This window comes from Leopardus geoffroyi, chromosome X (genome assembly GCF_018350155.1).
Source record: "Leopardus geoffroyi isolate Oge1 chromosome X, O.geoffroyi_Oge1_pat1.0, whole genome shotgun sequence".
Taxonomy (NCBI): Eukaryota; Metazoa; Chordata; class Mammalia; order Carnivora; family Felidae; genus Leopardus; species Leopardus geoffroyi.
This window is the reverse complement of record NC_059343.1, coordinates 63,278,498-63,293,874: the sequence shown is the minus strand read 5'-3', so window position 1 is coordinate 63,293,874 and position 15,377 is coordinate 63,278,498. Positions and strand designations below refer to the sequence as shown.

General features: G+C 34.6%; 1 protein-coding gene across 12 annotated transcripts in view; it reads left to right on the top strand.

The window, feature by feature from the left end:
- The window catches only part of ATRX (ATRX chromatin remodeler), a 303,341-nt gene that overhangs the window by 105,758 nt on the left and 182,206 nt on the right, over positions 1 to 15,377 (top strand). For all 12 annotated transcript variants that reach the window (XR_006710928.1, XM_045471900.1, XM_045471902.1 and 9 more), the window contains one exon: positions 9,143 to 9,215. Coding sequence is in view for 11 of the 12 variants with exons in the window: in XM_045471900.1 (XP_045327856.1) it covers positions 9,143 to 9,215 (73 nt within the window). In the remaining variant the exon portion in view is untranslated. The remainder of the gene's footprint in view (positions 1 to 9,142; positions 9,216 to 15,377) is intronic.

Here is a 15,377-nt window from a genome sequence, read left to right as displayed (position 1 = left end):
ATACCCATCACCTACCCTCCCCTCCCTCCCACCCCCGATCAACCCTCAGATTGTTCTCAGTTTTTAATAGTCTTTTATGGTTTGGCTCCCTCCCTCTCTAACGTTTTTTTTTCCTTCCCCGTCCCATGGTCTTCTGTTCAGGTTCTCAGGATCCACATAAGAGTGAAAACATATAGTATCTGTCTTTCTCTGTATGACTTACTTCATTTAGCATAACACTCTCCAGTTCCATCCATGTTGCTATAAAAGGCCATATTTCATTCTTTCTCATTGCCACGTAGTATTCCATTGTGTATATAAACCACAATTTCTTTATCCATTCATCAGTTGATGGATATTTAGGCTCTTTCCATAATTTGGCTATTGTTGAAAGTGCTGCTATAAACATTGGGGTACAAGTGCCCCTATGCATCAGCACTCCTGAATTCCTTGGGTAAATTCCTAGCAGTGCTATTGCTGGGTCATAGGGTAGGTCTATTTTTAATTTTTTGAGGAACTTCCACAGTGTTTTCCAGAGCAGCTGCACCAGTTTGCATTCCTACCAACAGTGCAAGAGGGTTCCCGTTCCTCCACATCCTCGCCACCATCTATGGTCTCCTGATTTGTTCATTTTAGTCACTCTGACTGGTGTGAGGTGGCATCTGAGTGTGGTTTTAATTTGTATTTACCTGATGAGGAGCAACCTTGATCCTCTTTTCATGTGCCTGTTGGCCATCCGGATGTCTTCTTTAGAGAAGTGTCTATTCATGTTTTCTGCCCATTGCTTCACTGGGTTATTTGTTTTTCGGGTGTGGAGTTTGGTGAGCTCTTTATAGATTTTGGATACTAGCCCTTTGTCCGATATGTCATTTGCAAATATCTTTTCCCATTCCGTTGGTTGCCTTTTAGTTTTGTTGATTGTTTCCTTTGCAGTGCAGAAGCTTTTTATCTTCACGAGATCCCAATAGTTCATTTTTGCTTTCAATTCCCTTGCCTTTGGGGATGTGTCAAGTAAGAAATTGCTGCGGCTGAGGTCAGAGAGGTTTTTTCCTGCTTTCTCCTCTAGGGTTTTGATGGTTTCCTGTCTCACATTCAGGTCGTTCATCCATTTTGAGTTTGTTTTTGTGAATGGTATGAGAAAGTGGTCTAGTTTCAACCTTCTGCATGTTGCTTCCAGTTCTCCCAGCACCATTTGTTAAAGAGACTGTCTTTTTTTCCGTTGTATATTCTTTCCTGCTTTGTCAAAGATTAGTTGGCCATACTCTTGTGGGTCCAATTCTGGAGTCTCTATTCTATTCCATTGGTCTATGTGTCTGTATTTGTGCCAATATCATGCTATCTTGATGATTACAGCTTTGTAGTAGAGGCTAAAGTCTGGGATTGTGATGCCTCGTGCTTTGGTCTTCTTGTTCAAAATTACTTTGGCTATTTGGAGTGTTTTGTGGTTCCATACAAATTTTAGGATTGCTTGTTCTAGCTTCGAGAAGAATGTTGGTGCAATTTTGATTGGGATTGCATTGAATGTGTAGATAGCTTTGGGTAGTATTGACATTTTAACAATATTGATTCTTCCAATCCATGAGCATGGAATGTTTTTCCATTTCTTTATATCTCCTTCAATTTCTTTCATAACCTTTCTATATTTTTCAGCATACAGATCTTTTACATCTTTGGTTAGGTTTATCGTAGGTATTTTATGCTTCTTGGTGCAATTGTGAATGGGATCAGTTTCTTTATTTGTCTTTCTGTTGCTTCATTATTAGTGTATAAGAATGCAACTGATTTCCGTACATTGATTTTGTATCCTGCAACTTTGCTGAATTCATGTATCAGTTTTAGCAGACTTTTGGTGGAGTCTATCAGGTTTTCCATGTATAATATCATGTCATCTGCAAAAAGTGAAAGCTTGACTTCATCTTTGCCAATTTTGATGCCTTTGATTTCTTTTTGTTGTCTGCTTACTGATGCTAGCACTTCCAACACTATGTTAAACAACGGTGAGAGTGGACATCCCTGTCGTGTTCCTGATCTCAGGGAGAAAGCTCTCAGTTTTTCTCCATTGAGGATGATATTAGCTGTGGGCTTTTCATGCATGGCTTTGATGATGTTTAAGTATGTTCCTTCTGTCCCAACTTTCTCAAGGGTTTTTATTAAGAAAGGATGCTGAATTTTGTCAAATGCTTTTTCTGCATCGATTGACAGGATCATATGGTTCTTTTCTTTCCTTTTATTAATGTGATGTATCACATTGATTGATTTGCGAATGTTGAACCAGCCCTGCAGCCCAGGAATGAATTCCACTTGATGGTGGTGAGTAATTCTTTTTATATGCTGTTGAATGCGATTTGCTAGTATTATTGAGGACTTTTGCATCCATATTCATCAGGGATATTGGCCTGTAGTTCTCTTTTTTTATTTTTTCTTGGGTCTCTGTCTGGTTTAGGAATCAAAATAATGCTGGCTTCATAGAATGAGTCTGGAAGTTTTCCTTCTGTTTCTATTTTTTGGAGCAACTTGAGAAGGGTAGGTATTATCTCTGCTTTAAATGTCTGGTAGAATTCCCCAGGGAAGCCATCTGGTCCTGGACTCTTAATTTGTTGGGAGATTTTTGATTACTGATTCAATTTATTCACTGGTTATGGGTATGTTCAAGTTTTCTGTTTCTTTCTGTTTGAGTTTTAGAAGTGTGTGGGTGCTGAGGAATTTGTCCATTTCTTCCAGGTTGTCCAGTTTGTTGGCATATAGTTTTTCATAGTATTCCCTGAAGATGGCTTATATTTCTGAGGGATTGGTTGTCATAATTGCATTTTCATTCATGATTTTATCTATTTGGGTCATCTCCCTTTTCCTTTTGAGAAGCCTGGCTAGAGGTTTAACCATTTTGTTTTAAAACCCCACTCTTGGTCTCATTGATCTGCTCTACAGTTTTTTTAGATTTTATTTTGTTTATTTCTGCTCTGCTCTTTATTATTTCTCTTCTTCTGCTGGGTTTGGGGTGTCTTTGCTATTCTGCTTCTATTTCCTTAGGTGTGCTGTTAGATTTTCTATTTGGGATTTTTCTTGTTTCTTGAGATAGGCTTGGATTGCAATGTATTTTCCTCTCAGGCCTGCCTTCGCTGCATCCCAAAGCATTTGGGTTGTTGTATTTTCATCTTCATTTGTTTCCACATATTTTTAAATTTCTTCTCTAATTGCCTTGTTGACCCATTCATTCTTTAGTAGGGTGTTCTTTAACCTCCATGCTTTTGGAGGTTTTCCAGACTTTTTCCTGTGGTTGATTTCAAGTTTCATAGCATTGTGGTCTGAAAGTATGCATGGTATGATCTCAGTTCTTTTATACTTACGAAGGGCTGTTTTGTGACCGAGTATGTGATCTATCTTGGAGAATTTTCCATGTGCACTCGAGAAGAAAGTATATTCTTTTGCTTTGGGATGCAGAGTTCTGAATATATCTGTCAAGTCCATGTGATCCAATGTATCATTCAGGACCCTTGTTTCTTTATTGATCCTGTGTCTAGATGATCTGTCCATTGTAGTAAGTGGAGTATTAAAGTCCCCTAAAATTACCACATTCTTATCAATAAGGTTGCTTACCATGCTTGGGATGCCTGGGTTGGGGTCTGCTCTTCTTCCTGCTGTGCCTGCATGGCATCCCTCCCTTCTGCTGAAAGACCCAAGGTTCTCTTTGGCTCCCCATCATATGTTTGCCCTTTCTGCCCTCTTGGTTGTGGCCTTTTCTCTACATTTAGCTGTGGCAAGTCTGTTTTACCCGTCTTCAGTTCATTTTCTTTTTTGTTTACTCTGATATGGCTGTTATGTAGACGTAACCATAAGATGAAGAGAGCTTGAGATCCTCCTACTCCATCATCTTACCCAGAAGTCCACATGAATTTTATTTTAAAATCTTATTGAGGAGATTTCAGGTATAACTATGTTTCCAGCACAGGCAGAGTGTTTAAAATTTTCCTTTGAATCCTTAAGTTAGGATTTTACATTTATCCCAATTGTAATTTGTGCAATTGACATGAATATTGCCTTTTAATAAAACTTCCAATTTCTTGTATATAGTGCTTATCTGATGAGTTGATTTGGAAACCAAGTGTGATTTTCATTGCATATTCAGTTTAATGCTTTGCGTTGTCAGATACCTATATGGATGTTTGCCCGTATGGCTTTAACTACAAGTCTGCTGTCCCTGAAATTGTTGGGCCCAGTGTGTTTTAGCGTTTTCAACTTTTTGATTTTTAGAAAGATTATGTAGATTAGTTAGCATATATTATGTTATAGCCCTAGTTGCATGTGAGGCAACACTCCCATGAGCAAATTAGTATTTCTGCTGCAGAACATCTGAACATTCATAGTTAAAGGACTGAACAGTTTAGATCAAGTTTTGCTGCGAGACGAACTTAGGCAACAATTTACAAAACTTACATTGAGAGCTTTTTGATTTTAAAATTATGGTTGACCCTTGAAAAATGTAAGGGTTAGCGATGCTGACCCGCTTGACCCCCTTTTCAGTCAGAAATCCATGTGTAACTTTTGATTCCTCAAAAACTAATTTTTTAGTTTAGGAAAAAATAATTTCCTTAAAAACTAATTCCTCTAATAGCCTAATGTTGACTGGAAGCCTTACCAAAAACACCAATAGTTGATTAACACATATTTTCTATGTTGTATATACTGTATTCTTACAGTAAACTAGATAAAACGAAATGTTAATCGAAAATTCAATTATAGTACTATCCTGTAAAAAATGCAGTTATAAGTGGACCTGTGCAGTTTAAACCTGTGTTGTTCAAGGGTCAACTATATGGTAGTTTAAGATATTGTTTGTATTCATATTACAATCTAATAGTTACTTTGGTGTCATATCAATGTTTTATCAGGTTAATTGGGAAAACTCTTATTAAGGATTAGAGTATAAGAATAATAAATTGTGAGTAGTTACATGGGATATTCTCATTGGCTAATTGTAGACTATTGAGTTAATCTTAAAATTTGGAAAATTGGTTTCCATGATTAATCAGCTTCCCAGTGAAATCAGCATGTTTGATTTCAATTGCTAATTTTCATCTCCCCAAATCTAACTTGATCTGACACTTATAAGAGAGTTTTATGATATACCTCTCATGTTTAAAACTAATACATATGTAAGTAATATGTATTCATTTGATCTTAAGAAGAGATGGCAATGTATGGCAAATATTCATAGGGTGCATACCCCCATAATTCCTTACCTGAGCACTTGTATAGATCATTTTGTTCCATTGTGATCATTGTGTTCCGTGTAACTTTGTTTTCAAGTACTAGTGTGCTAGTACATATCCATAGAAGCCTTGAGAATTGAGCTCTTCAGGAGATGCCAGTCTCTCTCAGCTATTTGGTGGAATAAGCCTTGTTTGGATTTTCTTTACCCTGGATATTTCTTGGAACTGATTACTTTAGATGAAGAAGATAATTTTGCTTTGAAATTAATACATGTAGAAATTGGACTTTGTAAAAATCTTAAGCAGAAAAGATTATGAAGGGCATTGAAAATAAGCACTATAAAAAGTACTGTTTTTCAAGATAAGTTTGGTTGTGAGCCAATGATAAGTGACATTCCTTTATAATTTGTTTATGCGTGTATAAACATGGCATAGTTTCCTAATATGTCCAACTTAAGGGAACAATATTTTTGAACTCTTAAAATGCCTCTCTTGCTCCTGTATATTTACATGATTCCAGTTTATTCAGCCATATGTGGGTATCCTATAATGAGGTGTAATAGTTTACTAGAAAAATTGGGGCTTGAGAATGGCAGGGGCATGAGCAACCAAAATGAAGAACATGGTCCTAGGAGATTGCAGTCCAATGAATTAGGTAGACATAGATAAATCATTATTTTAAAAAATACCACAAGAAACATATAAAACTAAAATGGGGCTGTGTGATAATTAGCAGTTGGGCCATTTAATCTAAATATTAGAGAAAGACTTTGAACAGGTAAAATTTGAACTCAACTTTGAAGGATATGTCAAATTTTGAAAGGTGTAGTAGAGGAACAACAGTAATATTACTAGTAATATTTCATTTGAAGAGTGGTCTGTTTGAGGTATTGATTATGAGTTTGCTAGGGTATTCTAAGATTTATTTTTGCCTTTCTATGTTTAGCATATTTCTATCCTGAACCTATAGTTGTCTGTGTTCTTTATGGATTTTTTTCTGTAACATTTTGTCCCTATCTTTTATTATGAAGCAAATTTAAATATACAGAAAAGTTTCTGCCATTAACATTGTACTATGTTCATATTATCACATATTTATTTATATATCCTTATATTTATCCATCAATATACCTAATTTTTTGTCTTTTTAACTGTTCATTTTGAATGAATTATAAATTCACAGGAAATTGCAAAAAAAAAAAAAAATGTACACGGAGGTCTTGAATGATACCCTCCATTCAGTTTTCCCCAGCGGTGACATCTTATTTAACTGTAGTACAATGTCAAAATCAGAAAACTGAAGATTTATTGCGGTTTAACCAGTTTTTCATGAACTGATTTGTTTGTGTGTTTATGTATATGTAAGTACAGTTCTCTGCAATTGTTATCACTTGTATAGTTTTGTATAACCATTACCATAGTCAAGATACTGAACTGTTCATTGCCACAAGGTTCCCTTTTGCTACCCCTTATGCACATCACCTTGCTTAACCATATTCTTTTTTTAAAAATTAAAAAAAATTTTTTTAATGTTTGTTTATTTCTGAGACAGAGAGAGGCAGAGCATGAGAGGGGGAGGGGCAGAGAGAGAGGGAGACACAGAACTGAAGCAGGCTCCAGGCTCTGAGCTGTCAGCACAGAGCTGGATGCAGGGCTCAAACTCCTGAGCTGTGAGAGCATGTCCTGAGCTGAAGTTGGAAGCTCAGCGGACTGAGCCACCCAGACACCCACTTGCTTAACTGTATTCTTAACCCCTGGCAACTGTTAATTCTATTTTCATCTTTAATTTTGTTATTTTGAGGTAGAATCATGAGGTGTGAAACCTTTAGAGATTGACTTTTTTCACTCAATGTAATGAATGCCCTTGAAATCCTTGATGCATTTCAAAGTAAATGGTAATCATCAGCATACTTCTCCCTAATTACTTCACCATAAATAGTATTAATTACAGGTTAATATAGAAGTGTGTTTTTGAGGTGAAATTTACATACAGTGAAATGCACAAATCTTAACCTTTTTTTTTACATTTTTATTTTTTAAAAAATATTTATTATTGAGAGAGTGAGTGAAGAGGGGGAGGGGGGGGAGAAAGGGGGGGAGAGAGAGAGAGAGAGAGAGAGAGAGAGAGAGAGAGAAAGAAAGAATGAATTCCAAGCAGGCTTCATGCTTCTGTGCAGAGCCCAATGCAGGGCTCTATCTCCCAACCATGAGATCATGACCTGAAGTGAAATCAAGAGTTGGATTCTTAACCCACTGAACCACCCAGGCACCCCTTCATCTTATCCTCTTTAGATTAATTTTTTTTAGGTTTATTTATTTTCAGAGGCAGCGCAAGCAGGGGAGGGGCAGAGAGAGGGGGAGGGAGAGAATCCTAAGCAGGGTCCACGTTCAGCACAGAGTGTGATGCAGGGCTTGATCTCAGTAACTGTGAGATCATGACCTGAGCCAAAATCAGGGGTGCAATGCTAAACTCACCGAACCACTCAGGTGCTCCAGCCACTTTAGATTTTTAGTCAAAGGATAGCAGTGTAACTTTTTAAAAAAAATTTTTTTAACGTTTAGTCATTTTTTGATAGAGACAGAGCGTGAGTGGGGGAGGGGCAGAGAGAGAGGGAGACACAGAATCTGAAGCAGGCTTCAGGCTCTGAACTGACAGCACAGAGCCCGATGTGGGGCTCGAACTCATGGACCGTGAGATCACGACCTGAGCTGAAATTGGACGCTTAACTGACTGAGCTACCCAGGTGCCCCAGCAGTGTAGCTTTTTATAAGGAATCAGTTTTATTGTACTTGAATATATCTCTTGGTAATTCTACTCATGAATACAATACAGATTCCACCCCGAAAACCAAATAATCCAGTGAAGAAATGGGCAGAAAACATGAATAGACACTTCTCTAAAGAAGACATCCAGATGGCCAACAGGCACATGAAAAGATGCTCAACATCACTCCTCATCAGGGAAATACAAATCAAAACCACGCTCAGATATCACCTCACGCCAGTCAGAGTGGCCAAAATGAACAAATCAGGAGACTATAGATGCTGGCGAGGATGTGGAGAAATGGGAACCCTCTTGCACTGTTGGTGGGAATGCAAATTGGTGCAGCCACTCTGGAAAACAGTGTGGAGGTTCCTCAAAAAATTAAAGATAGACCTACCCTATGACCCAGCAGTAGCACTGCTAGGAATTTACCCAAGGGATACAGGAGTACTGATGCATAGGGGCACTTGTACCCCAATGTTTATAGCAGCACTCTCAACAATAGCCAAATTATGGAAAGAGCCTAAATGTCCATCAACTGATGAATGGATAAAGAAATTTTGGTTTATATACACAATGGAATACTATGCGGCAATGAGAAAGAATGAAATATGGCCCTTTGTAGCAACATGGATGGAACTGGAGAGTGTGATGCTAAGTGAAATAAGCCATACAGAGAAAGACAGATACCATATGTTTTCACTCTTATGTGGATGCTGAGAAACTTAACAGAAACCCATGGGGGTGGGGAAGGAAAAAACAAAAGGTTAGAGTGGAAGGGAGCCAAAGCATAAGAGAGTCTTAAGAACTGAGAACAAACTGAGGGTTGATGGGGGGTGGGAGGGAGGGAAGGGTGGGTGATGGGTATTGAGGAGGGCACCTTTTGGGATGAGCACTGGGTGTTGTATGGAAACCAATTTGACAATAAACTTCATATATTGAAAAAAAAACTGTTGTATTCTGGGAAGGAACTTTGAAATATATAAGATACAACTATTGTGTTACTGCTGGCACTTCATAAATTCCCCATTGTGTTTTTTGTATAAATTTTTTTTACTCATGTTTTGGATTCAGAGTACAGTTTAGAATCCACTAGTTGTTTTAAACTTTTTAGCTTTCAGTTTTATTTTACATGGTTTTATTTATATAGATAATTCAAACCTAATTTTAAGTACACTTTTTTCCCCTCAAGGAGATGAAGCCTTATCTAAATCAGTGCCTGTCATGGTGGATGATGATGATGACGACAATGATCCTGAGAATAGGTATGATTCCATCTGTAAGGACTTAAAAAAGATTATAACACACCCTAGGCGTGGGCACAAACAGCAGCAACGGAACCGCAAGCCGGTTGTAAAAACCAGGAGTGCCTGCCTTAGAAAGACTCGTTCACAGTCTTCCTGCAAGTTTGAAAGAAAGGCCAGAAAATGGGCTAAAACTCATAAACCTTAAGAGAAAGTAAATACGAATATTAACACACCTAGCATAGGGTGTGTTATAAAAACAGCACTGTCAATTTTATGTTCCCATGTAAACTGTGATAATTCTTTGAGAATATTTTAATTTCAGCAAATTATTTTATTGATGAAAGTAAATCATTTCAATAAATTGGTAACAACAGACATCTCCTCAGTATTTGATTTTTGTTTTTAGTTGCCATCTAATATGGTGGTCCTATTTATTAAGACCAATTCAAAATGAAAGAAAGGAGATTGCTCAGATATGTAAGATTAAGAAATTGTTTTCAAAATAAGTATCAGTATACAAAGTGTCCAGAGTGATTTGGATTTTAACTATTTTTCTCATAAAATAGATAGTATGATGGTTAACTTTAATAAAACTTAAACAGCTGATTTAAAAGTAAACAGTGTAGCCTGTACATATTCACTTAATCTAAGGGATGGTAGGAGTAGAAAAAAATACAAAGACATACCCATATCCTAACAATGAAGAATAATGAAAATTAATGTATCAAAGAATATAACCCTAAATTTTTTACCTTTTAAACCCTTCCTGGAATATAGTGTATCCTACGCAAAACTTCGACAACTTAGTGTGGTGTAGTAGGTGGAATTTGGGAATAATGGGGATAAGAATATCTGATTTCTAGTTCTAACTTCTCTAACAACTGTACGTGTGATTATGCGCAAGTGACTTAACTATGCCAAAATATTCTGATTTCTAAAATGAAAAGATGGGATGAAATTTTCTGTGATTAATTCTGGCACCAAATATCAATGATAGATTTGATGGTTTTACTAAAGAACACTATATTAGCCATCCATTTATTCCTAATAGTAAGTTATGATATTAAGAAAATTTGAAAATATACATGTAATTTTTGTGTCATAATTTTGTAAGAAATTAACTTTGAGTTAGTAAATGCTGTGGGGCCAGCTGTTATTCTAGCTCTGTTTTCTGTATCTTGTTGTTGCTGATAGGGTTTTCTGTTTCCGAGATCAGCATTCTCCCAATAGAATGTTTTTCTTATGGGAAATGAACAATTTTATTTTGTACTTTTAAAGAGAGATTAATCATGGACACAATGACTCAGTTGCTGCTTACCTAGTATATAAAAATTAAATATATACATACCCAGTTATTTTATGAGATGGGGTGGGGTCGAGAATGGAATGGTAAAGGCCTACATGTTATTCCTCAGCAAGTTTTATAGTACATGATCATAGATTATGGAAGCATTTAAAAACTTGTCTTTTAAAATGCTTTAGTTCCTCTATTTATTTATACTACTAATTTGTTTTCCTGTAAACCACAAGGACTCCAGTATTATTGAAAGGCTAATAATATTTAAAACATGCTATATTCTAATTTAACTATGAGTGATGAACCTTAATCTCATATTTAGCCACCAGATGAGAGTGTCATTAAGGTATGATAATTTTATATTTGTGTTAGAACCTGTCAAAATATAAATATTTTCATCTTTTAAGTTGTTTGATTATATCTCTGTAACTGGCAAGTATTATATTGGAAGGTATAGTTAATTCCATCTTGTATTTGTGATTAAAAAATACAACCCTGTCGAGTACTTTTGAGAAGAATTGAATTTTATCTTGAACATGTTTTTCTTTATACTTACTTTAACGTGCCTTTATAAAATACACCATTAATAACTTATTTCATATTGAGCATCCCAAAGAGGTATCTAATACCCATGGTGGGGATACAAATACCATATGGAACTATTTTAGCATAGATGATGTATTTGAGCATATTTGTATATGCACTAAGCAAATTTTAAAAATTTGTTTGCAGATCACAATTAATTCTTGGAATTATTTTTTACCAGTTTCACATTTTTGAGTAGGATGTATTTTAGTACGCAGCATGTTGTAATTTTGTGTAAATTTGTACACAATTGTGTAATTGTGTATAAATTTTGTATACATTTCATATGCTTTGACTTTTTAGCAATGTTGTTAATACATTTTCAGTGTTGACATTTATGGAGAGGTAAATAGTGTATTAATGCCATGGCTTAACTGTTTGGATGCAATAAATTTCTGTAAAACTTTTTCTTGTTCAAGCATTTAATTTTAATTATGTATCTTTTCATGAAAGTTGAAAGATTTTGTTAAAATCAAGATATGGAAGGTAGTTTGTAGCCAGCAAAGTTTTGATATTTCTGAAATTGAGGAAGTAAATACTTTATAATTCCCTAAACATATACTTACATATGAATATATATATATGTACTTATATATATTTATGTGAAAGTAGATTTCACTCTTATCTGTGTCTTTTCTGTTTTAAAGCTATGATAGCTTTTGAGGTCATTTAAAAAACTTAGCCATGTACTGAATATTTTATTAGGTATGAATATGTAAATTTGTTATTTTAGCATACTCTTATGTGGCATCATTCATATTTGAAAGTAAATGCATGCTACTGTGAGATAGAGTGGTCTAACGTGTAAATTAATTTCTGTTTAATAGTATTTATTTAATAAACAATGACAAAGTATTATAGGTTGATTGACAGTTTAACTTTCTTTGGTTGAACTTTTTAGAAAAATAAATAGACTAACTTTATATGTTGAATTTTGTATAATTGATAATTTACTTAGAATTTTATAGCTTAGACTTTACATACTTTTTGAAAGGGAGAAGAATACAAAACAGTTTGTTAGGTTATTTAAATTATACATGTAATTTTAAAAGTCAGTTATTTGAATATGCCATTATGTTAATGTTGTCTTTCAAATACCTGTTGTGTTTTAAATTGGTTCTTTCATTTAAACAACATTTATTCATGTAATTTGATTACTGTTGCATTTCTATAGTTAGTTGGCATTGAAAATGTGTTGTGATTCCTTAATAGGTATATTTTGACCAAATATTTTCTAGTGTCCTATATTCGTATACCTGCACTGTGAATTAGTCTCAAGAGGCAAGATTGTAGTTTGTTCAAGTTTAACAGTGTTTGTGTTGAGGATCATTAAACTAGGCTTGTCTTTAGAGGTTGCATACTACACAATCAGTGAAGACTCTATTCTCTCCAAAAAGGAATTATTTTCAGAATATTCTTTATTTGGAGATTGTTTTCTAAATAAGCATTCTTTCTTTATTCCAATTTTGACTAAAAACTGAGATTTTATATGGATACCCTTCCCTGGCACACACATACAAATATTTACCTTATAATTGAAGAATGCTTAATTGGATCTAATAATATTCCAGTTTTTCTCATAATTTCTTTCTCAGTGGGGCTAAATACTTACTACATAGAAGCAAAATTTGACATGGAGATTGCTTAAAGGAATTATCCATTGTTAATAGAAGTTCTACTTAATTATAGTGGGACTACACCATTGCCTTAAAATTTTCCAATTATTTTGTTATTTGGTAATACCTTGCTTTTCAACTGGAAAATATACAAATGATTGTTTTCTCCCTACTAGCTTGGTGTGGATATTCTGTTGATGAAGGTTCTGTACTATTAATTCAGCATATTTTCAGAAGTAATTAATCGTTCCTGGATGTTGTTTGTTCATGCTAATGAAGATATTTAATGATTGTTTACCTCATTTCAGCAATGTTTAAAAGTTTGAGTATATCTCAAGTTCCTTAACAAAAGACTTCATTTGGATTCCATTTTAAACACTTTTCAGAATGTTTATCTTCTACACGTCTTTATTCTTTATATGAATTTGCTAAATCTGGAAGAATTGTTTCTCTGTGAAATGTTTTTTTTTTCATGGTGGTCCTGTTACCAAAATTGCTTTGGTTATCCTTTATTGTGTTAAAAAACAAAGGTAGCATTTTGAATGAAGCATTTCACTTACTTTTATGTTTGAGTAAGGGTTTTAAATGCCTGATAGCTTCAAGGTAACTTTTAAAATTTATTTTATTTTATAGTGCAGGTAAGTATTGTAAGTCATTTAAGTATATATAGGTGTCTAGTCAGTAGATAGGATCTATTTGTAGTTAACCAAACTGGTTGCAGTTGCCATAAGATCTCCTTTTTAAATGCTAGAATTTTCAGCAAGAAAAGAAATATGGTCAGTAGTAGTGATCTCTGCTTAAGATTTAAACATTATATTCAGCCCTCCTTTCTTTCCTGCTCTTTGTTCTTTGGTGATATTGGGACTTTTAGAGCATAGAAAATAGACCCTCCCCAAAAAGAGGGTCTGTATTTTCTAGTGTTAGCAAAAATGATCCATTTTTCTGACTTAATATATGTCTCCTTTGTCTTTAACTTTGAAGTTTGGGATGAATTGAGATGAATAAGATCTGTTTTTGCCTTTCAAGTATAAGAAAATATTAAACTGGTTCTTTAATATGAACAAATTTTCTATATTTTTTTATGTTAATAAATTTTTCTTGTTAAAATTTCCTCCATAACTGCCTTAAATTTTACATAAAATCAGGGAATGTACATTTTGTAATTTGAGTTTATTCAAACAGTATAGCAAACTTCATAGCATAAATTGTTAATATACTGTGCATTTTTAATTTCATACAGCTTTTTTTTTTTGTGTTTGTAAGTTTTTAAAAAAATTATTTGATACTAATTTTTCTGGTACTCTCACTAAAAAGAAAACAGTGCTGTTTTTTATTAACTGCAAACATCGTAAACATATGACTAAAAAGTGTTTCAAACTGTTTAGCTTTTTGATTATTTAGTGACATCATCATTATTTCATAAATTCTACCATTTTGGGGTACAGATCATTATACTTTAGTCATATTTTATAGAACGGTTCATATCAAGGTACTAATTTTGAACTAAACACTTAAAAAATACTAATACAGATTTTGAAAATGAGGAATTCCATATTCTATAAAATATTCTGGCTTTTTTTCTTTACATTAAAATTTTTTTTTGGCATTTATCTATTTTCAAGAGACAGAGACAGAGTGCAAGTGGGGGAGGGGCAGAGATAGAGGGAGTCACAGAATCTGAAGCAGAGTCCAGGCTCTGAGCTGTCAGTGCAGAGCCTGATGCGGGCTCGAACCGAACAACTGTGAGATCATGACTTGAGCTGAAGTCAGACGCTCAAGTGACTGAGCCACCCAGGTGCCCCTTTTTTTTTTACATTTTTTAATGTTTAGTTTTGACAGAGCATGAGTGAGGGAGGGGCAGAGAGAGAAGGAGACACAGAATCTGAAGCAGGCTCCAGGCTCTGATCTGTCAGCACAGATCCCGACGCGGGGCTCTAACCCACAAATTGTGAGATCATGACCTGAGCTGAAGTCGGGTGCTTAAGTCACTGAGCCACCCGGGTGCCCCTAGTTTTTATTCTTAACCCTGAAGTATATAACATTTGTTAATGCCTCACACTTTGTTAGAAGAATATGTTTTCCCCACCTTGTTGTCACAAAAAGTTTTCAATGTTTTTTGGCTGTAGCCATTTGAATTGTTTTATGTATCAACATTTTGAATATGGTATGGTATTTTAACACTACATATACTTAGATACTTGTTTTGCATCTCTAAAGAGTATACATTTAAACCTGTAATCTGCCTCAGAATTCTGTTTTAACTAATTATTCTATTGTGATATTGTGCACAAAGGTAAACAGTTTTTTTTTTTTTAATTTTGTCATCTTTGTGTATGGATGCACCATACTGTTTTGGCCTTCTAAAATAGCATTTTTTATTTAGCACTTTTCTTCAAACCTGTTTTCAGAACCTCTTAAAAGATAAAAGAATAGTTTATAGGGATGTGTCTGAGATGGCCTGTCAAGTGCATTTCAGAAATGGAGCATACTGGACTAAAGATGTTTAGAAATCTTTTTTATTTAATCTTTAAAAGTCGAAGCTTGAATTCTTTCATTTCAAAAAACATATTTGGAAATCAGTGAAATACAGATATCTTTAACAATGTGACTGACTATAGTGTATTCATGAAGTACTAATAAACATAGCAGTAGTGAATGAGTAGAGAATATAGATAGCACTGG